This window comes from Coenobita brevimanus, chromosome 25 (genome assembly GCF_032717465.1).
Source record: "Coenobita brevimanus isolate Jiangsu-jjx chromosome 25, ASM3271746v2, whole genome shotgun sequence".
NCBI classification, from domain to species: Eukaryota; Metazoa; Arthropoda; class Malacostraca; order Decapoda; family Coenobitidae; genus Coenobita; species Coenobita brevimanus.
The window spans coordinates 43,070,151-43,095,401 of NC_136978.1; the positions used below are offsets into that span (position 1 = coordinate 43,070,151).

At 44.3% G+C, this 25,251-nt stretch overlaps 1 protein-coding gene across 1 annotated transcript in view; it reads right to left on the bottom strand.

Annotated features, from left to right (window-relative positions):
* Positions 1 to 25,251, bottom strand: part of LOC145393828 (putative neural-cadherin 2) — a 330,222-nt gene that overhangs the window by 57,711 nt on the left and 247,260 nt on the right. The window contains exons 6-10 of the mRNA XM_080267873.1: positions 9,148 to 9,285; positions 2,079 to 3,227; positions 1,337 to 1,515; positions 384 to 606; positions 134 to 275 (exon numbers count right to left, since the gene is read on the bottom strand). Coding sequence (XP_080123999.1) covers positions 134 to 275; positions 384 to 606; positions 1,337 to 1,515; positions 2,079 to 3,227; positions 9,148 to 9,285 — 1,831 coding nt within the window. The remainder of the gene's footprint in view (positions 1 to 133; positions 276 to 383; positions 607 to 1,336; positions 1,516 to 2,078; positions 3,228 to 9,147; positions 9,286 to 25,251) is intronic.

Consider the following 25,251-nt stretch of genomic DNA (forward strand, 5'->3'; position numbering starts at 1 on the left):
TGTGTGTGTGTGTGTGTGTGTGTGTTGAAAAGGAAAACCACACACTGGAGATAAATCCTAATAAAACTATAAAACAATAACGAGAGAGAGAGAGAGAGAGAGAGAGAGAGAGAGAGAGAGAGAGAGACCTCACCTATGGGCCCATTCTCCTGCACCTCGCCATAGATGGTGGTGTTGGGGAAGACAGGGGTATTATCGTTGACATCCTTCACCACCACAGTCACCACCATCTCCGCCACATGCACCTGCCCCCTCCTCATCTCCTCCAACATTCTCTCCAGCGCCTCCTGCCTCCCCTTGATCTCCTCTTCCCTCCTCTTGGCCTCCTCTTTCCTCTTCCTGGCCTCCTCCTCCGTGCGCTTACCATCCTGTCTGTTCTTAGCGTCCTCGTTCCTGTCCTCTTTTGCGTTTAGGGGAAAAGTGGTTAGGGCTGGACACCCGCCTCCTTCCACTGAGAATCTTCGGACATAGACGCGTTCTTCTTCAAGCAAATTCACGTACGACTGGCCACGTGATAGACGGTTCACGTAGGGGTCGTTACGTGGCATGTTGTTTACTTTTTGGCTGCCACGTGGTCTGCTGTTTATATTTTGGCTGCCACGTGGTCTGTTGTTTATATTTTGGCTGTCACGTGGTCTCTTGTTTATATTTTGTTGGTCACGTGCTGGCTGGTGTACGTCACGTTTCGCTATGGTGTTACCTGTCACGGTTTTTTCAGCTCTATCTGTCGTTTCACTTGATTCTTCTTTTACTTTCCCTTTTGGTTTACTTCCTTCCTTGTCTTTCAGCTTCACCAATTTCTCTTCGCCAGCTGTTTTATCAAATTTTCTTCCTTGCGTCTTTCCTTCTCTCTCTGATCTTTCTGCCTCGTTTAGTCTTCCTTCTATTACAGCTTCTCTTTTCCTGCCCCTTTTCTTTATTCTCGGTTTAACTTTCTCCTCTTCTGATCTAATGTCTTGCACTTCTTCTTCTTTTTCTCCTCCCTGTGCTCTTCCTCTTCCACCCTCTTTCAATTTCCCTCCTCCACTTCCTCCTCTCTCAAAATACTCTCCCCCAAACGTCGGCTTCACGTCTAATATCCCTCTTGTTTGTTTACCTTCGTTCACTGTCTGGGAACGCCAACCCGAACTCAATCTTTCGCTTGTTTTGACTTCTAAATCCACTGGCCTTGGTGAGGCATAACCCTGCTCGCTTGTTTTGATCCCTAAATTCAGTTGTCTAAGTTTGGATTGGCTCAGTCTCATTTTCTTGCCAACGGACAAAAGTTTGCGTTTGAAGCCTGACTGACGGGCCTTGCGAGTCGGTAAGTGTGGCCTGGTTTTAGTCCTTGCTTTACCCAGGCTGACGTGCTGGCGAGGTGAGTGTGGGTGGGATGGGTGCGATGGACGGGTGTGGGGATTTGGATGGGGCAGATGTGGAGGATTTTTTGGGTGACCTTGGTTTGAATATGAATCTGTTTGAGGAGGATTTGAGTGGTTTTCTATGTGCAGGGTGTGTGGGTGGCTGTCTGAGTGTCTGGGTGGATGCAGTGGGTGTGGATCAGGGCTGGCGCGGGCAGTTTCATGGTTCCTTCTCTCCTCTTCCCCAAACCAACTCCGGCTTCTATAAATTTTGGGTTTCAAGTGTCCATCTGTGAAAGGCTGCATGACCACATCTCTCTGCCTCCCTTCCACCGACCTACCACTGGGAGCCCCACGTCTTCTCTCTAAGGCAGCCTCCCCTTTAAGACGTTGATTCTTGTCTTGTAACTTCTTCCTCTCGGACGCTTTTCTGTTTTTCGCCGAAAATTCTCCCCTCGTTCTTAGCATTCGCCATTGGCTTAAACTCTTGCCTTCACTTTTATCGTGCCGGGTATATTTTCTGCGGTTGATGCCTCCCTCTCTCATTCCTACTTCCACATGAATCACCCTCTCTTCTTGTGCTTCTCCTCCGGTTTTAATTTTTGAGATTCCTTGAGCTCTCTCTGCAGTCGATCTCCCCTCCTTCCCTCCTCCCTTCCCTGCGTTCCTTATCAATGCGGAGGAGGAGGAGGAAAAAGAAGAGGTAGAGATTGGATCAAGAAAGTTCCGCCTTTTTACTGTGCTCTGATCAAACGTCTGGGATGGATATTGGTCTTTCTGTTTGTGGTCTTCCCCCGCTACAGTGTTGCCTTCCTCTACCCTCTGGAGTTTCACGGATAAAGTCAAACGATCTCCGGGGTTCTGGGGGAGGCGTTTGAACCCCCCTGAGCCCGTCTCTAAAGCCTTGATCGTTTGGTCGAGATCTTCTGCATGTTGATTGGGATTATCGGGCCGGAAGTACCAGCCCATCACAGGCGCTTCAGAATTTGCAAGTTCTCCATCAGCAGTCGTTTCGGGGTCAGAAATATGCATGTGGCTATGAACAGGAATGGACGATTTGGGAGACGGATTAAGCGATTGAGAATTCTGATCAGCCACCTCGCTGGGTTTACTCTCACTGACACTCTGGCATTTTATCACCTTCCTACTCTGACAGGGGGCTGGGTGTTCAGACCCTCCTGGATTCACAGTCTGATTGGAGCTCTGAGGACTGGCTCGCCTGGGAGTGCCATTCCCGGGGCATGATTGGCTCTGATTGTGTGTGTGATTGGTGGTAAGGGGCCCGGGGTGACTGGCAGTTCGACACGGCAGGGACATGGGTGACTTGGTTTGTTGGGCGTGCCTGTGTTTGGGCGGGGTGGTGATGGGTCGGGGTGGGTTGGAATTATGAGAGTGGGAGGGTTGAAGTGGGGTGGAGATGGGAAATTGGGTGTAAGAGATTTCGGGTGGGGATTTGCCTGAATCTTGAGAATACGGGGCATTAGACACTTGGACGTAGGCGATGTTAGGAGGGTCCTGCGCCTGGAGAAGACTGGCTAAGGAAGGTTTGGTATCAGAATAGGAATCTTGGGCGTGATTCAGACGTGGTGGAAGAGAGAAGCCAGAATCATCCACGTACTCCACATCAGATTCATCACTAGCCCATCCATGATTCACTCCAGACTCTGAATCATCGAAGGTGTATGGAGGGCCGTGGGCGTGGCTTGAGCGTGCTGTGGCGGGGTTTGGGCGTGTTTGGGTGTGGGTTGGGCGTGTTTGGGGTACGCGTGGGCGGCGGTTGGCCCTGGTTGCGGCTGCGGCAAGGGAGGGGGACACTCGCTGGCCGTCCCTCACCTGCACCTTCACCTTCCACACACTGCGGCCAGAGGGGGGGTCACGGTCCACTGCCTGAAAACACAACAAACATAACAACTGTAACAAATGCAGAGGTGTAGCGAAGAGGGAAGGATGGGGTGTAAGTGACTATGCTGACACCACTACCACCTCACCCATTTTACACACACACACACACACACACACACACACACACACACACACACACACACACACTTCTAAACATAAAAAGGTATCCATCAAAGTCTGTTTTACTGAGGTTTTACGATATTTGAATTTGGCTCTCTGTTATCTTGTTTTTGTTTTTTCTTGGAGGGAACAATTTGGCGGGCTCCTGGCCTTTGGTTCCTTCTTTCTTGCATTAAAAAAACTGCATGTAGTGTTTGGGTAGGATTGCTACAGCTGTATATGAAGTTGCAAAGGAATCTGCTATACTCCTTTTGCTCTTAACTTGGCCTAAAATTGAAACCTCTCCATCTTGAATGCAGATTAATGCTAGAGTATGATGCTTGTCACGATGAAGTGCTATGAATGTAGAGCCGTAGCATTATCTTTGTCACTAAGAAAGGGGGAAGAAGCTGCTAAGGACGAAAACCTGGGCGAAGTTAGAGTAAAAACGGCCCTTTGATGAAGTTAGGGTTCGGTTGAATGTGAAGATTGAAAGAGGAGACGAAGAAAGAAGGAAGTGAATAGAGTTGATGCAAGAAAGAGATGATGAAAGGAGGCAAGAATGTACTGACCGTAGGAAATGTGTGCAGAAATAAAAACGAGAGAGAAAAAAAAAAGGAGAGACGAATTATATTGTCTAAAACTATGAAACTACTTTGGAAAGAGGTAATAAATCTTAGGAATGAGAGTGGGATAAAGTGTAGTAATGTGTGTGTGTGTGTGTGTGTGTGTGTGTGTGTGTGTGTGTGTGTGTGTGTGTGTGTGAGAGAGAGAGAGAGAGAGAGAGAGAGAGAGAGAGAGAGAGAGAGAGAGAGACTGTACTATCATAGGAAATAAGGAGCAAATAGAAAGTGTTGTAAAAAACGGATGAATAGAGAGAGTAAAGCATTGATCAGAGTGACTGGATTGAGTGGTGCATCACTATCATCATCATCATCATCATCATCACTACCATCACCACCACCACCATCATCACCATCATCATCATCACCACTACCATCACCACCACCACCATCCTCCTCCTCCTCCTCCTCATCATCATCATCATCACCACCACCACCACCACCATCATCATCATCATCATCATCATCATCATCATCATCATCATCATCATCTACTGTAGAGCTTTCCCATACCAAACTGGAGTGAGGTGGAGTTCAAGGTGCCAGAAAAAATGGATAGAATGAGATGGTAACCCGAGTTTGGCCAAGGGAATTCGTACTGAGAAGAAATGTGATGTTTGGGAGGTGATGTGGATAGATGTGAAGAATAAGATGGAGAGGAGAGGCTTAACATCACTCCTCTTCCCTCCTCTTCTTTTTCACTTCTTTCTTCCCCCTACTTCCCTTCCTCTTCTTCCTTCAATATTTCCTCTCTCCTTTCTCATGTCCCCCTCTTCCCCCTCATCTCCCTTTTCTCAGCCTCTCCCTTTCTCCCTCGATTCCTCCTCTCTCTTCCTTCATTCGTCTTTCCTCCATAATACCTTTCTTCCCTCCTCTCAATTCCATCTTCCGTTTCCTCCTCCTCTTCCCTTCACTCCCCACTCCCTTTCTTCCTCTCCCCGCCATTCACCACTGTCTCTTCGTTCCCCTCACTCAGCTTTTCAATGCTGCATCGTGGTTCTTCTCACTATTTCCTGCCGACTTTGGTGGGTGGGGGGGAGCCTTCCTGCTTCTCTGTCGTCTTTAGCTGATAGAAGAATTTAATCAGTTATACCCTTTCCTATACCATACAGCCACGAAAGAACCAAGCCGCCTGTTGCTCTTTGCTTTCCTTTGTACTCCTTTGTATTCATTCCCTAATCTCTCTCTTCCCCTCTCTTCCGTGCTTCTTTCATTCCTCATCTTATCCTCACTCCTCCTTTCTACTTTTCTCCCTCTCATTTCCCTCTCCTCTTCCTCCTCCTTCTCCCTCTTCCCCGCCATTCCACTTCCTCTCATCTTTCCTCCTCCTGTTCCTCCCCCTCCCTTCTACTTCTTTCCCTCTCATTTCCCTCCCCTCCTCCTCCTCAGACTTCCTTCTTCCTCTCCCCCTCTTTTCCCCGTCTCCCTTCCTTCTTCCTCTCCCCCTCATTTCTCTGTCTCCCTTCCTTCTTCCTCTCCCCCTCATTTCTCTGTCTCCCTTCCTTCTTCCTCTCCCCCTCATTTCTCTGTCTCCCTTCCTTCTTCCTCTCCCCCTCATTTCTCTGTCTCCCTTCCTTCTTCCTCTCCCCCTCATTTCTCTGTCTCCCTTCCTTCTTCCTCTCCCCCTCATTTCTCTGTCTCCCTTCCTTCTTCCTCTCCCCCTCATTTCTCTGTCTCCCTTCCTTCTTCCTCTCCCCTCATTTCTCTGTCTCCCTTCCTTCTTCCTCTCCCCCTCATTTCTCTGTCTCCCTTCCTTCTTCCTCTCCCCCTCATTTCTCTGTCTCCCTTCCTTCTTCCTCTCCCCCTCATTTCTCTGTCTCCCTTCCTTCTTCCTCTCCCCCTCATTTCTCTGTCTCCCTTCCTTCTTCCTCTCCCCCTCTTTTCTCTCTCTCTCACTTCTTTCTTCCACTCCCCCTCTTTTCCCTGTCTCCCTTCTTTCTTCCTCTCCCTCTCTTTTCCCTGTCTTCCTTCCTTCTTCCACTCCCCCTCTTTTCTCTCTCTCTCCCTTCCTTCTTCCTCTCCCCCTCTTTTCCCCATCTCCCTTCCTTCTTCCTCTCCCTCTCTCCACCTGTCTCCCTTCCTTCTTCCTCTCGCCCTCCTCCTCCTCCCTCCTACCCTCCCTCCATCCACAAATTGAGCTAATTGTGTATTCATGGTGGTGGACGGGCTTAGTATTGGCTAGTCCACCCACGCCCTCATCCCTTGGTCCTCAGTTCCTATCCTTTCCTTCCCATTATTTTCACCATTTTTCTCCATCCTTTTCCTCCAAAATTTTCCAGTTTTCTCTCCTGTATCAAAAATTTCCACAGTTTTATTCTGTCCTTCAGCCCATGATTTTGTCTTTTTTTTTTTGTCTTTTTTTTTTTCGATAACTCCCCCCCCATCAAAATTTGCCCTGTTTATGATTTCCATCCATCCATCTATCATCCAATCCTACGCTGCCCCATGAGGAACGTAGGAACCCGGGGCTAGGCAAGTCGGATGAGATTTGCTTGACTATTATCCTTCCCCCACGTCTTTCCCTTTAACTTCACTCATTTTTCTTCCTATGGCCTGCTGTGTCTCTGCTCTGACTGTTCTCTGCGTCTGTTACTTTGTTCTCTCGCACTTTTCCTCCCGTCCTTTACTGCTGTTTCCTCTTTACTCCTCTCCCTGTCTCTCCTCTCTCTTTTACTAGTCATTATCGGCTTTGTTTTAACGTCACTCCTCTGTTCGCTAATGTTTTTCGTTCCTTCCTTTTTACGTCATCTCCTCCTCTGTTCTTCCTCCTCCTCTCCTTTTTACCACCTGTTTCTCCTCTTCCTTCTTCACTTTCATTTCTCTCTCTCTCTCTCTCTCTCTCTCTCTCTTACTACCTGTTCCTTCTCTTCCTTCTTCACTTTCGTTTTTCTTTTCTCCTCTCTCTCTCTCTCTCTCTCTCTCTCTCTCTCTCTCTCTCTCTCTCTCTCTCCACCCTATCCCTTCATCTCAATCTTCCTCTCCCCCTCCCCTCCTTCCCCTTCACCTCACTCACACTCCTAGTCAGTCTCTCATTCTCCAACCTCTCTACATGACCAAACCATCTCAAAATTCTTCACTCAAAGCTCTCACTCACACGCACACCACTCACACAACGCTCCTTTACGTCCCCATTTGTCTGTCTGTTTCTCCATGTAAATCCAGATGCTTCTTGACTGTACATTGTAAACAACTGAGGCATAAGAGAATTGCTTTGACCTTCCTTGTAAATATATATGGCAATTAACGTCATTCATTTTTTTGTTTAAGTGAACGTAAAATGCAGAATGAAAGACTGACTAACAGGGTGTATGTAGGTGAAGTGGAGGGAGGGAGAGGGAGGGGAAGACCGAGGATGAGGTGAAGGGATGGAGTTGAGAGGTATATGAAGGAGGGGGGAGTGAGTTGGGGGGAGGGCAGTCAAATGGTGGGTGACAGAGCGACTTGGAGGCGTTTTGTCAGCGGCCACCCTTTGTGGGATTAGGGCGTCAGGCTATAGATAGACAGATAGACCGACGTTATTAATCGTAATGTGACTGATCTGGGAATAAATCTGATTGTAAATGCATCTGATCGTGAAGGTGACTGATTGGAAATATAAATAATAAGAATTGTTAATGATGAGATGGAGGGATGGAGTGGAGAGGTATATGAAGGAGGGGGGTGTGGGCTGGGAGCAGGGCAGTGAAATAGCAGGGGACAGGTCGACATGGAGGCGATTTGTTTGTGGCCACCCCTTACAGGATTAAGGCGTCTGGCAATACATAGATAGATAGAAAATATAAATAACTGTGAATCTCAGTGATTGGCCATATAAATGATTGGGAATGTAAGAGATTCGAAATTATCTATCTATCTATTGCCAGACGCCTCAATCCCGTTTGGGGTGGCCACAAACAAATCGCCTCCACGTCGTCCTGTCCCCCACCATTTCACTGCCCTGCTCCCAACTCACACCCCCCTCTCTCATATACCTCTCCACCCCATCCCTCCATCTCATCATCGGCCTCCCCCTCCCTCTTCCCCGCTCCACCTCACTCACATACACTCTCTTCGTCAGTCTTTCACCCTCCATCCTCTCCACATGGCCAAACCACCTCAGTGTGTTCCTCATAACACTTCCTATCACATCCACATCCACACCACAACGCTCCTTTATATCCTCATTCGTCAGCCTGTCTCTCCATGTGACTCCACAGGCTCCTCTTAAATAATTCATTTCCACTGCTCTCACTCTTGACTTGTGTCCTTCCAACAACGTCCAAGCTTCACTTCCATACGTTAGAGTTGGTATCACAATACTGTCATGTAGTAACTTTTTCACTTCCATGCTCACTTCCCTGTTTCTTATCACTGCTTTCAAAGAACCAGCAACCTTTCTTCCCTGCTGTACCCTTTCAAGCACTTCACCCTCCAAACCTCCATCCTTACTCATCACACTACCCAAGTACTTAAACGCACTCACATTTTCCAATTCCTCACCATCCAACCTCGCTGCACATTCACTGACTTCACCTCTCTCAAAGACCATCACTTTACTCCTCCCTACATTCACCTTTAGATTCCGTTTCTTACACACTCTCCCGAACTCATCCATCAAGCCTCGCAGCTTGTGTGTGTGTGTGTGTGTGTGTGTGTGTGTGTGTAAATTCTATCCTCTGTATTTACTTTTTTGTGTAAATTTGAAATTATGCTGACTGGAAATATCTATCTATCTATCTATCTATATATCTATTGCCAGACGCCTTGATCCCGAAAGGTTGCCACAAACAAATCGCCTCCATGTCGCCATGTCCCCCTGGAAATACGTATATAATAAATGTCTAATTTTACACATAGCTTGATGGACTTAGTTGTGAATATCAGTGAACTGGGAATAGTGTATGACGAGAGAGAGAGAGAGAGAGAGAGAGAGAGAGAGAGAGAGAGAGAGAGAGAGTATGCATGTATGTAGCGTATGAACGTATGTATGTGCTTGTGTGTGTGCATGAGTGAAGGTGTGTGTGTGTGTGTGTGTGTGTGTGTGTGTGTGTGTGTGTGTGTGTGTAAATTCTATCTTCTGTATTTACTTTTTTGTGTAAATTTATGACCAAAAAACTATCTATCCATCTATCTATTTATATATCTATCAATCTATCAATCTATCTATCTGTGTGTGTATGTGTATGTGTATGTGTGTGGCTTACCCTCAGCTGCATCAGGTCGCCCGTGTGTGGGTTGATGGTGAAGAAGGCGTGATCAGAGGGCAGGCCGTCCACACCATTCCCACCTATACTGTACACCAAGCCATTCCTGTCCACCTCATCAGGGTCCCTCGCCCTCACCTGTAGATAGACAGATAGATATAGATAGATAGATAGATAGACAGATAGATAGAAGGCGTGATCAGAGGGCTAGTCGTCCGCACCATTCCCACCTATACTGTACACCAAGCCATTCCTGTCCACCTCATCAGGGTCCCTCGCCCTCACCTGTAGATAGATAGATAGGTATAGATAGATAGATAGATAGACAGATAGATAGAAGGCGTGATCAGAGGGCTAGTCGTCCGCACCATTCCCACCTATACTGTACACCAAGCCATTCCTGTCCACCTCATCAGGGTCCCTCGCCCTCACCTGTAGATAGATAGATAGGTATAGATAGATAGACAGATAGATAGAAGGCGTGATCAGAGGGCTAGTCGTCCGCACCATTCCCACCTATACTGTACACCAAGCCATTCCTGTCCACCTCATCAGGGTCCCTCGCCTTCACCTGTAGATAGATAGATAGATAGATGGAGAGAGAGAGAGAGAGGAGGGTGCCTGTAGGAATATCTGAATTAGCATCTACTTTATATGGAAAAGATATATATGCTAATTTGTGTTCTTTATCTCTCTCTCTCTCTCTCTCCCACACACACACACACACACACACACACACACAGACGCTGGCAGGTGTTGAGGTGATATAAACAGATGGAAGATGTGGCTAATTACGTGCATAAGACTAATGAGGATTCTGCTAATGACTCACACGAGAAGTACCTCTTAATTAGGTTCCTACTGGCTCGTAATTACCCTCAGTGTAAATAATGACTGACTTGAATTATTACCGTCATTATCCTTCTTCTGGCTCTGTTTGGGTTTGTATTTGTGTGTGTGTGTGTGTAATATTAACAACAACAATTGTGATGATGATAATAATAGTAATATTGATACCGATAATAATAATAATAATAATAATAATAATAATAATAATATGAAGAACACGAGAAATATTGGTAACATTGGCTCCTATGGCAAAAAATATACAAGTTAGGAAATGTTTTCAGAAGTGTGTGTGTGTGTGTGTGTGTGTGTGTGTGTGTGTGTGTGTGTGTGAATATGCTGTTATTATTGGTCTAGCGGCGATGAGGAGAGACAGATGGTTTGTTTGTTTGTTTGTTTGTTTTGCCTGCAGAGTCATTTTTAACTTTATTTCCGAATATCAAGTCAATTCAATGACTTACTGAACTGAACTGAACTCGTAAATAAACAAGTTATTCTCTCTCTCTCTCTCTCTCTCTCTCTCTCTCCTTCAATCTGTTTCTTCTCCTCCTCCTCTTTTTACTATTTTTTTTTTCAGATATAAAGTTGATCATTTTCCTTCCTGCTTCCTCTCTCTCCTTTTCTCTTCCACAGCGATGTTCATATCTCTTCGTCGTTCTGTCTCTCCGTTTTAAGAGGAGAAAGAGATAATGTGAGAAGAGACAGTGGAGAAGTAGCAAGAGAAAGAGAAGGCGGAGGAGCAGGAGGAGGAGGACGAGGAGGAGTAGGGGGAGGCAGTTAAGAGAGAGGAAACATAAAGGAGAGGAAAGAGAGGAAATAAGAGAGAGTAGGAAGTGCGGAGCCATTACAGAGTCAATATACAAGGACACAGGCACACTCACAAACACATACACGCAGGCAAATACGCAAATGCACACACACACACACACACACACACACACACACACACACTAATATACAGTACATACAGTTAGAAATAGACACTCACACAAACGCAATACACACACATCAGCTCTCGGGACTAGCTTCTGACCATCCCCTTTTGCTGAACTTTTTCAATGTTTCAGTAACACAGAGTAGGCCAGCATGCTCTCCAATACACGTTCCTCTAACTGTCAGCACCAAACTACATGAACCTTACACACTACACTTCTTAAAACAAAAATTACATCTCAGCATCGAGCCTCGGGGTCCCCAGGGGAGGGAGGGGGGACATAAAGCCCCCACCATCCGCCCCTCTCCCGGTGACGACCAAGTGAGATGCCTGAGACGACTGTCTGACTCACTTCATTTCTGCAACATTCGTGGCCTTCCCTCCAACTTTCTCTATGTTGAACACTACCTCTACTTCACTAAACCTCACCTTCTCTTCTTCACAGAGACCCAGCTGTCTGTGGTGACTAATAGTAAACCCTTCTCTGTATCCTCCTACTCTCTCTACATTCATTTCACAGCCAAAGGTGGCTGTTGTATATATGTATGCAACAGCATACCTTGTTCTCGTGTTCTGAACTTGAATCTTCTGAATTCTCTACTCTCAGGATTAGGCTGTCCTCTTATTCTCTGACTAAACATATCTGCTGTTAAGTTATTACCTAATTCTATGGACTATGACATATTCATTGACTATTTTACATCTAAGACAGAATGCATCCTATCAATTTCTCCAAACTCTGAAATCTCCATTCTAGGAGATTTCAATGTTCACCACCACCTTCGGCTCTCCCCTCCTTTCACTGATCCACCTGGTGAACAAGCCTACACCTTTTCTATCCTTAATGACCTACAGCAGCTTGTACAGCACCCTGCCCGTATCCCTGACCGCCTTGGAGAGAGCTCCAACATACTTGACCTTTTCCTTACAACTAATCCTTCTGCTTACACTGTTTGTGTTTTCTCTCTGTTGGGCCGCTCCGATCACAGCCTTATCACCTCAGCCTGCCCTATCGCTCCAGTTAGGTTTGTGGACCCTCCCGAAAAGTGGCAACTGTAGCACTTCGGTGCTGCAGATTGGGAGGCCCTCAGGCAGTACTACTTTGATTTTCCTTGGAATGATTATTGCTTCCACTGCCGAGAGCCATCTGAATGTACCTTGCACATTACGGAGGTTATTCTCTCAGGCATGGAAACATACATTCCTTTCTCTTAGTCTGTGACGAATGCAAAAAAAAAAAAAAAAAAAAAAAAAAAAAAAAAAGGTTTAATTACATTTGTTCTAATGCTGTCCACAACAAGGAGAAGACCTATAAAAGGTACCGAATCCAACCCCCCCTCCTGAATCTCATCTCTTTTATGTTTCTGCCCGGAACTGTACTAAGTCTATTCGCGTCTCTGCTAAAAATTCTTTCATTCGTACTAAATGCTCTGAACTCTCTGACCCAAATTCTTCCCGCTCCTTCTGGCACCTCGCCAAAAAGTTTTCTAACAACTTTCCCTCATCATTCTTCCCTCCTCTTTTCCACTCTGATGGCTCTGTAGCTATTTCTTTTACTGATAAAGTAGATCTCTTTGCTCAGACTTTCTCCTCCAATTCTACCTTAGACGATTCCGGTGCTGTTCCTCCATCACTTCCCCCCTCTGACTTCCTCATGGCTGACATTAAAATTTCTTCAACTGATGTATTTTCTGCCATCACTGGCCTCAATACTAACAAGGCATATGGGCCTGTTGTCCTCAAGAACTGTGCTTCTGTGCTTACACCCTGCCTAGGTAAACCTTTTCGCCTTTGTTTGTCAACTTCCACCTTGCCTTCTTGCTGGAAGTTTGCTCTCATTCAGCCAGTCCCAAACAAGGGTGACCACTCCTAGCCCTGTAACTATCGTCCAATTGCAGTACCATCCTGTATTTCAAATGTTTTCGAGTCTATTCTTAACAATAAAAATTTTAAAGCATCTTTCCTATTACAACCTTCTTTCTGATCGTCAGTATGGGTTCCGTCAGGGACGCTCCACTGGCGATCTTCTCACCTACCTTTCAGACTCCTGGTCATCCTCCTTTCGGGACTTTGGGGAAAACTTTGCCATTGCACTTGACATCTCAAAGGCTTTCGATTGAATCTGGCATAAATCTTTAATTTCCAAACTGCTCTCTTACGGTTTCTATCCTTCTATCTGTGTCTTCATCTATGGCTTCCTTTCCGGTCGTTTTATGGCTGCTATTGTAGACGGTCAACGTTGCTCTCCTAGATCTACCAATACTGGTGTTCCTCAGGGCTCTCTCCTATCACCAACTCTCTTCCTTCTGTTCATCAATGACTGCCTCACCGGTGCACCTAACCCTATCCATTCATGACTCCTGATAACTCCACCCTTCACCTTTCCATTTGTTTCCCGTGGCGTCATCTCAGCAATTACTTAGAAAAAAGGGGATGAGGCTATCGTACACCTAATGTCTGATGCCCCTACGTAGGGTACAATTCTCATGTGTGGGGAGGCTCCCCACATTCAGCTCTTCTCAATAGGGTGAAGTCAAAGGCTTTTCGTTCATTAACTCTCCTCCTCTTACTGGTTCCCTTCAACATCAGTCTCTTCGCCGGACTGTTGCATCTTTATCTCTTTTCTGTCACTACTTCAATGGTCACTGCTCCTCTGTGCTGTCTGCATGCATCCCTCCACCACTACTGTAGGCGCCCAGCACCCGTCTAGCAGCAAACTTTTATCCCTTCTCTGTCCAACTCTCTCATGCAAGAGTTAAATGTCACTCCCAGTCCTTCATGTATGCAAAAGGTCAACTCTGGAACTGTCTTCCTCTGTCTATTTCGTACGGCCTATGATCTCAAGTCTTTTAAACGCAGTGTGTCCAGGCATCTCGAAATGAACGGATATTGAATTTGGTACTCTGTTTTCTTGTTTTTTTGTTTTTTCTTGGAGGGAACAATCTTGCGGGCTCCAGGCCTTTGGTCTCTTCTTCCCTGTATAAGAGAACACACACACACACACACACACACACACACACACACACACATCCTACTATACATACGCATTTAAATTATAGGCAGAAAATATTACACATGAAAAAAGCACATAACAGTTTAACACAAAAGCGCGCGCGCGCGCGCACACACACACACACACACACACACACACACACACACACACACACACACATACGAGCTATTTGCATACAGTATCCCTTGCACACAGTCTCTCTCTCTCTCTCTCTCTCTCATAGCATTATGCTTTGTTATATAATAATTTCTTATAAGTCGTCAACTTTCCTGTCTTTAAGTGTAATAATACTCTCTCTCTCTCTCTCTCTCTCTCTCTCTCTCTCTCATTAGCATTATGCTTTGTTATATAATAATTTCTTATTAAGTCGTCAACATTCCTGTCTTTAAGTGTAATAATATTCTCTCTCTCTCTCTCTCTCTTTCTCTCTCTCTCTCTCTCTCTCTCTCTCTCTCTCTCTCTCAAGTAACAGACACGCCAGAACCCCTCCATCAACATGCTATATAAAACACGTGATATAAGACAAACTCAACACAAACAGGGAAACACATGCCCGTAAAACATTAAGCAGTGTAGATGTGTAAATTATATATATATGTAATGAAAAAAGCTTATACGGCAGGACTCCATTATATTGTGTTGGATTACTGTGCCTTTGTTTCGTTATTGGCACACGCACACGAACGCACGCACGCATACAGAGAGAGAGAGAGAGAGAGAGAGACACACACACACACACACACACACACACACACACACACACACACACAGAAATCAGCCTTGCATTCCTTCTCCACTCATGCCCCTTTGCAGACATAGAAATAACCCGTTTTCTTTTAGACGCAGGTAAATCGAAAACGCACCTGAATCTTAATGGGAAAACTTTGAAAATAGTGAAAATGTAAAATCTATTACTAATGCCTCTTTTAGCAACATTTTTATATTTATATTTTGAGGTGGTTTGGCCATGTGGAGAGGATGGAGAGTGAGAGACTGACGAGGAGAGTGTATGTGAGTGAGGTGGAGGGGGAGAGAGGGAAGAGGACGCCAAGGATGAGATGGAGGGTTGCAGTGGAGAGGTATATGAGAGAGGGGGATGTGAGCTGGGATCAGGGCAGTGAAATGGCGGGGGACAGGGCGACATGGAGGCGATTTGTTTGTGACAACCCCGTATGGGATTAAGGTGCCTGGCAATAGATAGATTGATAGACCTGTTCATATTCTAAGTGCTTTTGTTCGTAACTCCTCATCCAAAGCGATTTATTTTGCCTATTATTCCTACAATTCCTCTTGCTCTGTTTATACCGTTTTATAAATTCTAACAAAGTTTGCACTAGTAACGTACACGAGGCTATTCAGGTGCAATAGATAGAATAAATCGGTTAGGAAAGGGTGTTCAGAAAGCAACGAAGGCAACTAGTAATTCGAGCGTTTAATGAAGCTCTCTAATACCTTTTCCCTAGCGATTTAGTTTCAATATTTCATCTTACTGCTCCCTTGTATTTTTTTTTTTCAAACATCAACCTGGAAGGCAAAAATAAGACACAAGGGATTATTAAAAATGAGCTGTATGCAGAAATAAACCGGCAAGGAAAGGGAGTTAGGTATGTGACGGAAGTAGGGGTCTGTGCTAATTACATGACTATCCACGACTATAAGAATATCTACTAATCTCTATGTAGGCTTAGACTGGGATTTGCATTACTGAGGGAGAAAAACGCTTAAAATACGACACAAGGAAAGGGCTAGAATGTGGCTGTGAAGCATGGAGTGTGAATTCCATTGACTATCCTTGCCTGAAACACTGAAGTAGTAGTAGTAGTGGTTCCCTAGGCAGTCTGGCCGAACACCCCCGAGTCCCTAAGGAAGGCCATGGCCGAGACCGGGCTTTCCCTCATTCAAGGAGTGTACGTTGTGTTGTTGGCGTAGGTGATTGTGTGCAATGCAGTCTTCCATAATGTGCTTAATAGTATGGGGTGCTGTGTTGCATCCTGGACAGGCATCAGCGACGGAGTCATCCAGCCTCTTCTGGTAACTTAAGAGGGCTGAATGATGCCCACATCTCAGCCTGGCTAGGTGGACCCTGTCCTCACGAGGGAGATAGGATTCAGAACGGCAGATATCAGGAGGCCGTACATGCAGCTGTGTGTTGTCTTTAAGTGCCTGAATGGAGCGGCGAGCGATATGAGTATAGATATGATTCTGGAAGCTGGTCTGAAGCGGGCGAAGGGGGAGAGAAGACAGTATTTGTGTATGGTATCGTGTGCTGGGTGTTGTTTTGATGTTTCTTGGTGTGTGTGGATGTGCTGCCATTGTTACGGAACAGAGAAAGATAACGTACACTTTAAGTGAGAATGCTAAAAATCACTACTGTCCCGTAAAGTTCCAGGTTCAAAACAAAAGAGTTAGGTAAAATTACAAGTTAAAGTTTAATGCTTAAATTAACAACAAAACATTCAGGACTCATAAGGATAATGTAATGGCAAAAAAACAGGTTAAATATATGGTTAACTGCAATAGCCTCTATTAACACGAAATTAGCAAGAGTAAATTTATCTAAGTCAGCCCTGATGAAATGAGATACCAGATAATACTCAGTGAATGCCAGATAAATAATTACAGATACAAACTATTATAAAAAATGACTGACATAAAGAACCCTACATGAATTACAAAAACTTCACTAGGCCTACAAATTAAATTTATGCTATACAGTACAAGAAAAAATGCAATAACAGTTATACTCAAATTACACACAGCTGCTAGATGGTTGGAGACTTCTTGAGCACTCACAATAATAATATCTGTACAGGGGAGGACAGAGATGTGAACAAAATGAGGAGCAGATCTAAGTGGCAATGATGCAGAGACTGAGCTCATTACATAGGGGCCAGGAGAGCTTGATACAACTTGTAATGAGGACGCGCAAATGAAGCCATGGGGACAAAGAGATGACAATCCCGCAAAGTATAACAGAGATGTCGACTTACTCTACTATAACGGTAGAAGGGGGGGACTGAGGCAGAACACGCTCGTGATCAAACATGCAGCAACTGTGCGTTAAAATTACACAAAGGATGATGAAATCATAGGCTATGTAACACCTCCCCACAAGGAAAAAAGAAATTTACAAAGGAAATTTCTTATTACTCTAAAACAATCTGTACATGGCATTACAGAACATGCAAATGTCTTTCCTAATGTTACAAAACATGAGATCTCCCTAGCACGTTCAGTCATAGGTACTTGCCAGTATCCCTTTAACAAATCAAACTTACTTATGTACCTAGCCTTTCCGATCTTGTCTATGCAATCTTCCACGCGAGGGAGAGGGTAAGTGTCTGTTTTAGTTATCTGATTAACACGTCTGTAGTCAATGCAAAGCCTCTGTGACCCGCCTGGCTTAGGGACTAGAGTGACAGGAGAACTCCACTCGCTCTGACAGGGCTCAATCATCTTGTGGTCCAACAGGTAGCCAAGCTCCTTCTGGATGAGAGGAACTTTCACTGGGTTCACACGGTAAGGAGGCAATTTAATTGGCTTTGCGTCTCCAACATCGACATCATGCATCAACACAGTGGTTCTTCCTGGAGTGGCACGGAACACTTGCGGGTACTCCTGCAGTAATGCCGAAAACTCCTGCCTTTCCTTGGGTGGTAGATGAGAAAGCTTAGTCTGGAGATCATTCATGATATCAGGATTCTTCCCCAAACTATCACTCAGGCTCATACTGCATGGGAGAGCTTCACTTGCAGACTCGGGTGGAACAGCTACAGTGCAGACTGGATTATTTTCGTCCCGCCTGTGATATAACTTTAGCATGTTGATGTGACATAGTTGCTTGCTCTTTCTACGATCTGGTGTGGCGATGACATAGCTGACATCACTGAGTTTCTTCTCCACGAAATAAGGGCCACTAAACTTGGCTTGAAGAGGTTGCCCATGAACTGGTAGCAGAATCAAAACCTGATCTCCTGGCTGAAAGTGGCGTAACCTGGACTTCTTATCATACCAAGTCTTCATCTTCTCCTGAGCAGCTCCTAAATTCTCTCTCGCCAGTTGTAAAGCAGTGGACAGCCGTTCATTGAACTTCATCACATACTCCAGCAGGTTGACGTCATCTTCCTCCGAGAGACAGCATTCCTTGAGTAACTTAAGGGGTCCTCTTACTTCATGGCCAAACAGTAGTTCAAAAGGTGAGAAGCCCAGTGATTCATTTGGAGATTCTCTTGCGGCAAACACAACGAATGGAAGACCTTTATCCCAGTCTTTCTGATGTTCCAAACAGTATTTCTTGAGCATCGATTTGAGTGTTTGATGATATCTCTCCAACGCTCCTTGGGTCTGGGGATGGTAAGCTGAAGACGTGATCTGGGAGATGCCCAACTCTTTCAGAGACTGCTTGAAAACATTTGACATGAAATTACTTCCTCGGTCTGACTGTACCTCCTTGGGCAGACCAAACTTTGTGAAGAACCCTAGCATTTCCTTAACCACGTTCTTTGCTGAGATGTTTCTAAGTGGAATGGCTTCAGGATAACGAGTAGCCATATCAATCATGGTCAACACATAAGAAAATCCTGAAGAAGTCTTAGGAAGAGGGCCCACAATATCCACCAACACACGGGTGAAAGGCGCCTCAAAAGGAGGAATGGGAACTAGAGGTGCAACCTTTTCGGTCTGATTACACTTCCCCACAACTTGACAGGTGTGACAAGACTTACAATACCAGGAAACATCCCTGAAGATACCTGGCCAGTAGAAGTGTTTCAAAATGCGTGCCACAGTCTTCCTCACTCCAAGGTGTCCTGCCAAACTGGAATCATGAGCCACTCGAATGATATCCTGCCTACAAACACGAGGGATGACAACTTGATGTACAACCTCCCATTCACAGTCGGCTGATGCTGTTGGGGGTCTCCACTTCCTCATAAGTACTCCTGACTTTACATAATAACAAGTAGAAGCACCGGCTGACTCTTCTTCACTGTAAGCAGAGTTAGCTAGACCTTTCAACTCAGGGTCAGCAACCTGCAACTCAACCAACTCTTGACGAGACAAATTATCAACACTACGGGGTACTGCCTCATCTGGTGAGTGGTCCAAATTAGCAAGAAAAGTGTCAGCTAGGATAACATCATCATCATTATCCTCTAAATCACCAGTAACTTTAGACTTAGCCCTAGTGACAGCACATGCAGGGAACACATCAGGGACATCACAATCCCGGGACACAGCCACTGGCTCACTAGACAACTGAGGAGCTGGACACACTTGACTTCCACCAATATCATTTCCAAGTAAGAAAGTTACACCTGACATTGGGAGTGTCTCAACCAACCCAACCATAACAGAACCATTAACAAAACCAGACTCTAAATTCACTCTGCACAGAGGAACAGAGAAGTAATTATTCCCTACACCTTGTAAGATTACAGTTTCATCAGAGGAATTAAAATTAGAGCCTAGAACACTGGTCAGCATAAGGGATTGGCAAGCACCTGTATCACGATATATTTGAACTGATTTCCTGTCATTACTGTCCAGAGGACTGACAAAACCATCAGACAGGAAATTAGCACATGAACTCTTGAGAGTGTCACCCACATTACTGCTCAAAAGAGGAGCTCCATCATGAGAATTTAAGTTACCCCTCAAAGCAGGTTCAGTTAACTCAGTTAAAGAATTCTGGGAACTCTCAAGAGTGGACACTAGACCAATTGACTGAATATTTAAAGACTCCTTTTTGTTCACATCACGCTGTCTCCTGAAACATCTCTCCGTAGTATGACCAAGCTTACTACAATAAGTACATTTACTTTTCTGAAATCTAGAGGTGAAGCTGGTATTTACTTCCTGAGAAACATCATCCTTATTCTCTTTCCTGTTACCTGTACTCTGAGTAGAGGCAACGTACTTACTCTCAGCTTTCCCTTTTTCTCTAGAATATCTCTTGTGAGTGAGAACATACTCATCAGCTAAAACTGCAGCATCAGACAAATTATCTATTCTTTTCTCATCAAGATATAGGCTTACATCTTTATAAATACACCTTTTGAAGTCCTCCAGCAAAATCATCTGCTTAAATTTGTCAAAATCAGAATCCACATTCTTAGAATTTAACCACTGCTCCAACAAATCTTCTTTGATTTTTGCATACTCAACATGGGATTGCTTATCTTGCTTGTAAGTTGTCCTAAATTTTACTCTATAGGCTTCAGGAACAAGCTCATAGGCCTTAAGAATCAAGCTCTTAACTACATCATAATTATCAGACTGATCCTGAGGCAAAGATGCATAAGTTACTTGAGCTTTACCGGTGAGAACAGTTTGAAGGAGTACTGGCCAATACTCCTTAGGCCAATTAAAACCTGTAGCTACCCTCTCAAACAACTGAAAATACTTTGTTAAATCAGATTCATTAAAAGGAGGGACAAGTTTAACATTTTTAGCCACATCAAAATCATCAGAGCTAGATGATCCAGTTCCACCTTGTTTCATGCGATACTCATGGTCTGCCTGAATCCTGGCAAGTTCAATTTGTGCCTGAGCCTGTACCTGTGCCTCTTCAATACGAGCATTTGCTTCCTTAACACGAGACTCCGCCTCCTTAGCCTTAGCCTCCTGCAGAGCTAGCTGTAACTTAGCTAATTCAATCTGCGTTTGCTCATTTGGAGGAGTTACATTAAACAAGCTTTTATTAATCATGCCAACAATTTGATCTTTAGAATGATGAGAGTGAACTGCAATTCCCAATTGTTGAGCAACAAGCTTAAGTTCATTCTTTGTTCTGTTTTCTATATCACACACTGTTTGCACATTTGACAAAAAATCTTTGGCTTCATCAAGTGTAGAAATAGTAGCCATCATGAATATATCACAGTCACAAAATATCAAACAATATCCTTATGATAATATCCTGAATATCCTGATATGAGGTCGCCGAATTTATGTTGCCGAACAGAGAAAGATAACGTACACTTTAAGTGAGAATGCTAAAAATCACTACTGTCCCGTAAAGTTCCAGGTTCAAAACAAAAGAGTTAGGTAAAATTACAAGTTAAAGTTTAATGCTTAAATTAACAACAAAACATTCAGGACTCATAAGGATAATGTAATGGCAAAAAAACAGGTTAAATATATGGTTAACTGCAATAGCCTCTATTAACACGAAATTAGCAAGAGTAAATTTATCTAAGTCAGCCCTGATGAAATGAGATACCAGATAATACTCAGTGAATGCCAGATAAATAATTACAGATACAAACTATTATCAAAAATGACTGACATAAAGAACCCTACATGAATTACAAAAACTTCACTAGGCCTACAAATTAAATTTATGCTATACAGTACAAGAAAAAATGCAATAACAGTTATACTCAAATTACACACAGCTGCTAGATGGTTGGAGACTTCTTGAGCACTCACAATAATAATATCTGTACAGGGGAGGACAGAGATGTGAACAAAATGAGGAGCAGATCTAAGTGGCAATGATGCAGAGACTGAGCTCATTATATAGGGGCCAGGAGAGCTTGATACAACTTGTAATGAGGACGCGCAAATGAAGCCATGGGGACAAAGAGATGACAATCCCGCAAAGTATAACAGAGATGTCGACTTACTCTACTATAACGGTAGAAGGGGGGGACTGAGGCAGAACACGCTCGTGATCAAACATGCAGCAACTGTGCGTTAAAATTACACAAAGGATGATGAAATCATAGGCTATGTAACACCTCCCCACAAAGAAAAAAGAAATTTACAAAGGAAATTTCTTATTACTCTAAAACAATCTGTACATGGCATTACAGAACATGCAAATGTCTTTCCTAATGTTACAAAACATGAGATCTCCCTAGCACGTTCAGTCATAGGTACTTGCCAGTATCCCTTTAACAAATCAAACTTACTTATGTACCTAGCCTTTCCGATCTTGTCTATGCAATCTTCCACGCGAGGGAGAGGGTAAGTGTCTGTTTTAGTTATCTGATTAACACGTCTGTAGTCAATGCAAAGCCTCTGTGACCCGCCTGGCTTAGGGACTAGAGTGACAGGAGAACTCCACTCGCTCTGACAGGGCTCAATCATCTTGTGGTCCAACAGGTAGCCAAGCTCCTTCTGGATGAGAGGAACTTTCACTGGGTTCACACGGTAAGGAGGCAATTTAATTGGCTTTGCGTCTCCAACATCGACATCATGCATCAACACAGTGGTTCTTCCTGGAGTGGCACGGAACACTTGCGGGTACTCCTGCAGTAATGCCGAAAACTCCTGCCTTTCCTTGGGTGGTAGATGAGAAAGCTTAGTCTGGAGATCATTCATGATATCAGGATTCTTCCCCAAACTATCACTCAGGCTCATACTGCATGGGAGAGCTTCACTTGCAGACTCGGGTGGAACAGCTACAGTGCAGACTGGATTATTTTCGTCCCGCCTGTGATATAACTTTAGCATGTTGATGTGACATAGTTGCTTGCTCTTTCTACGATCTGGTGTGGCGATGACATAGCTGACATCACTGAGTTTCTTCTCCACGAAATAAGGGCCACTAAACTTGGCTTGAAGAGGTTGCCCATGAACTGGTAGCAGAATCAAAACCTGATCTCCTGGCTGAAAGTGGCGTAACCTGGACTTCTTATCATACCAAGTCTTCATCTTCTCCTGAGCAGCTCCTAAATTCTCTCTCGCCAGTTGTAAAGCAGTGGACAGCCGTTCTTTGAACTTCATCACATACTCCAGCAGGTTGACGTCATCTTCCTCCGAGAGACAGCATTCCTTGAGTAACTTAAGGGGTCCTCTTACTTCATGGCCAAACAGTAGTTCAAAAGGTGAGAAGCCCAGTGATTCATTTGGAGATTCTCTTGCGGCAAACACAACGAATGGAAGACCTTTATCCCAGTCTTTCTGATGTTCCAAACAGTATTTCTTGAGCATCGATTTGAGTGTTTGATGATATCTCTCCAACGCTCCTTGGGTCTGGGGATGGTAAGCTGAAGACGTGATCTGGGAGATGCCCAACTCTTTCAGAGACTGCTTGAAAACATTTGACATGAAATTACTTCCTCGGTCTGACTGTACCTCCTTGGGCAGACCAAACTTTGTGAAGAACCCTAGCATTTCCTTAACCACGTTCTTTGCTGAGATGTTTCTAAGTGGAATGGCTTCAGGATAACGAGTAGCCATATCAATCATGGTCAACACATAAGAAAATCCTGAAGAAGTCTTAGGAAGAGGGCCCACAATATCCACCAACACACGGGTGAAAGGCGCCTCAAAAGGAGGAATGGGAACTAGAGGTGCAACCTTTTCGGTCTGATTACACTTCCCCACAACTTGACAGGTGTGACAAGACTTACAATACCAGGAAACATCCCTGAAGATACCTGGCCAGTAGAAGTGTTTCAAAATGCGTGCCACAGTCTTCCTCACTCCAAGGTGTCCTGCCAAACTGGAATCATGAGCCACTCGAATGATATCCTGCCTACAAACACGAGGGATGACAACTTGATGTACAACCTCCCATTCACAGTCGGCTGATGCTGTTGGGGGTCTCCACTTCCTCATAAGTACTCCTGACTTTACATAATAACAAGTAGAAGCACCGGCTGACTCTTCTTCACTGTAAGCAGAGTTAGCTAGACCTTTCAACTCAGGGTCAGCAACCTGCAACTCAACCAACTCTTGACGAGACAAATTATCAACACTACGGGGTACTGCCTCATCTGGTGAGTGGTCCAAATTAGCAAGAAAAGTGTCAGCTAGGATAACATCATCATCATTATCCTCTAAATCACCAGTAACTTTAGACTTAGCCCTAGTGACAGCACATGCAGGGAACACATCAGGGACATCACAATCCCGGGACACAGCCACTGGCTCACTAGACAACTGAGGAGCTGGACACACTTGACTTCCACCAATATCATTTCCAAGTAAGAAAGTTACACCTGACATTGGGAGTGTCTCAACCAACCCAACCATAACAGAACCATTAACAAAACCAGACTCTAAATTCACTCTGCACAGAGGAACAGAGAAGTAATTATTCCCTACACCTTGTAAGATTACAGTTTCATCAGAGGAATTAAAATTAGAGCCTAGAACACTGGTCAGCATAAGGGATTGGCAAGCACCTGTATCACGATATATTTGAACTGATTTCCTGTCATTACTGTCCAGAGGACTGACAAAACCATCAGACAGGAAATTAGCACATGAACTCTTGAGAGTGTCACCCACATTACTGCTCAAAAGAGGAGCTCCATCATGAGAATTTAAGTTACCCTCAAAGCAGGTTCAGTTAACTCAGTTAAAGAATTCTGGGAACTCTCAAGAGTGGACACTAGACCAATTGACTGAATATTTAAAGACTCCTTTTTGTTCACATCACGCTGTCTCCTGAAACATCTCTCCGTAGTATGACCAAGCTTACTACAATAAGTACATTTACTTTTCTGAAATCTAGAGGTGAAGCTGGTATTTACTTCCTGAGAAACATCATCCTTATTCTCTTTCCTGTTACCTGTACTCTGAGTAGAGGCAACGTACTTACTCTCAGCTTTCCCTTTTTCTCTAGAATATCTCTTGTGAGTGAGAACATACTCATCAGCTAAAACTGCAGCATCAGACAAATTATCTATTCTTTTCTCATCAAGATATAGGCTTACATCTTTATAAATACACCTTTTGAAGTCCTCCAGCAAAATCATCTGCTTAAATTTGTCAAAATCAGAATCCACATTCTTAGAATTTAACCACTGCTCCAACAAATCTTCTTTGATTTTTGCATACTCAACATGGGATTGCTTATCTTGCTTGTAAGTTGTCCTAAATTTTACTCTATAGGCTTCAGGAACAAGCTCATAGGCCTTAAGAATCAAGCTCTTAACTACATCATAATTATCAGACTGATCCTGAGGCAAAGATGCATAAGTTACTTGAGCTTTACCGGTGAGAACAGTTTGAAGGAGTACTGGCCAATACTCCTTAGGCCAATTAAAACCTGTAGCTACCCTCTCAAACAACTGAAAATACTTTGTTAAATCAGATTCATTAAAAGGAGGGACAAGTTTAACATTTTTAGCCACATCAAAATCATCAGAGCTAGATGATCCAGTTCCACCTTGTTTCATGCGATACTCATGGTCTGCCTGAATCCTGGCAAGTTCAATTTGTGCCTGAGCCTGTACCTGTGCCTCTTCAATACGAGCATTTGCTTCCTTAACACGAGACTCCGCCTCCTTAGCCTTAGCCTCCTGCAGAGCTAGCTGTAACTTAGCTAATTCAATCTGCGTTTGCTCATTTG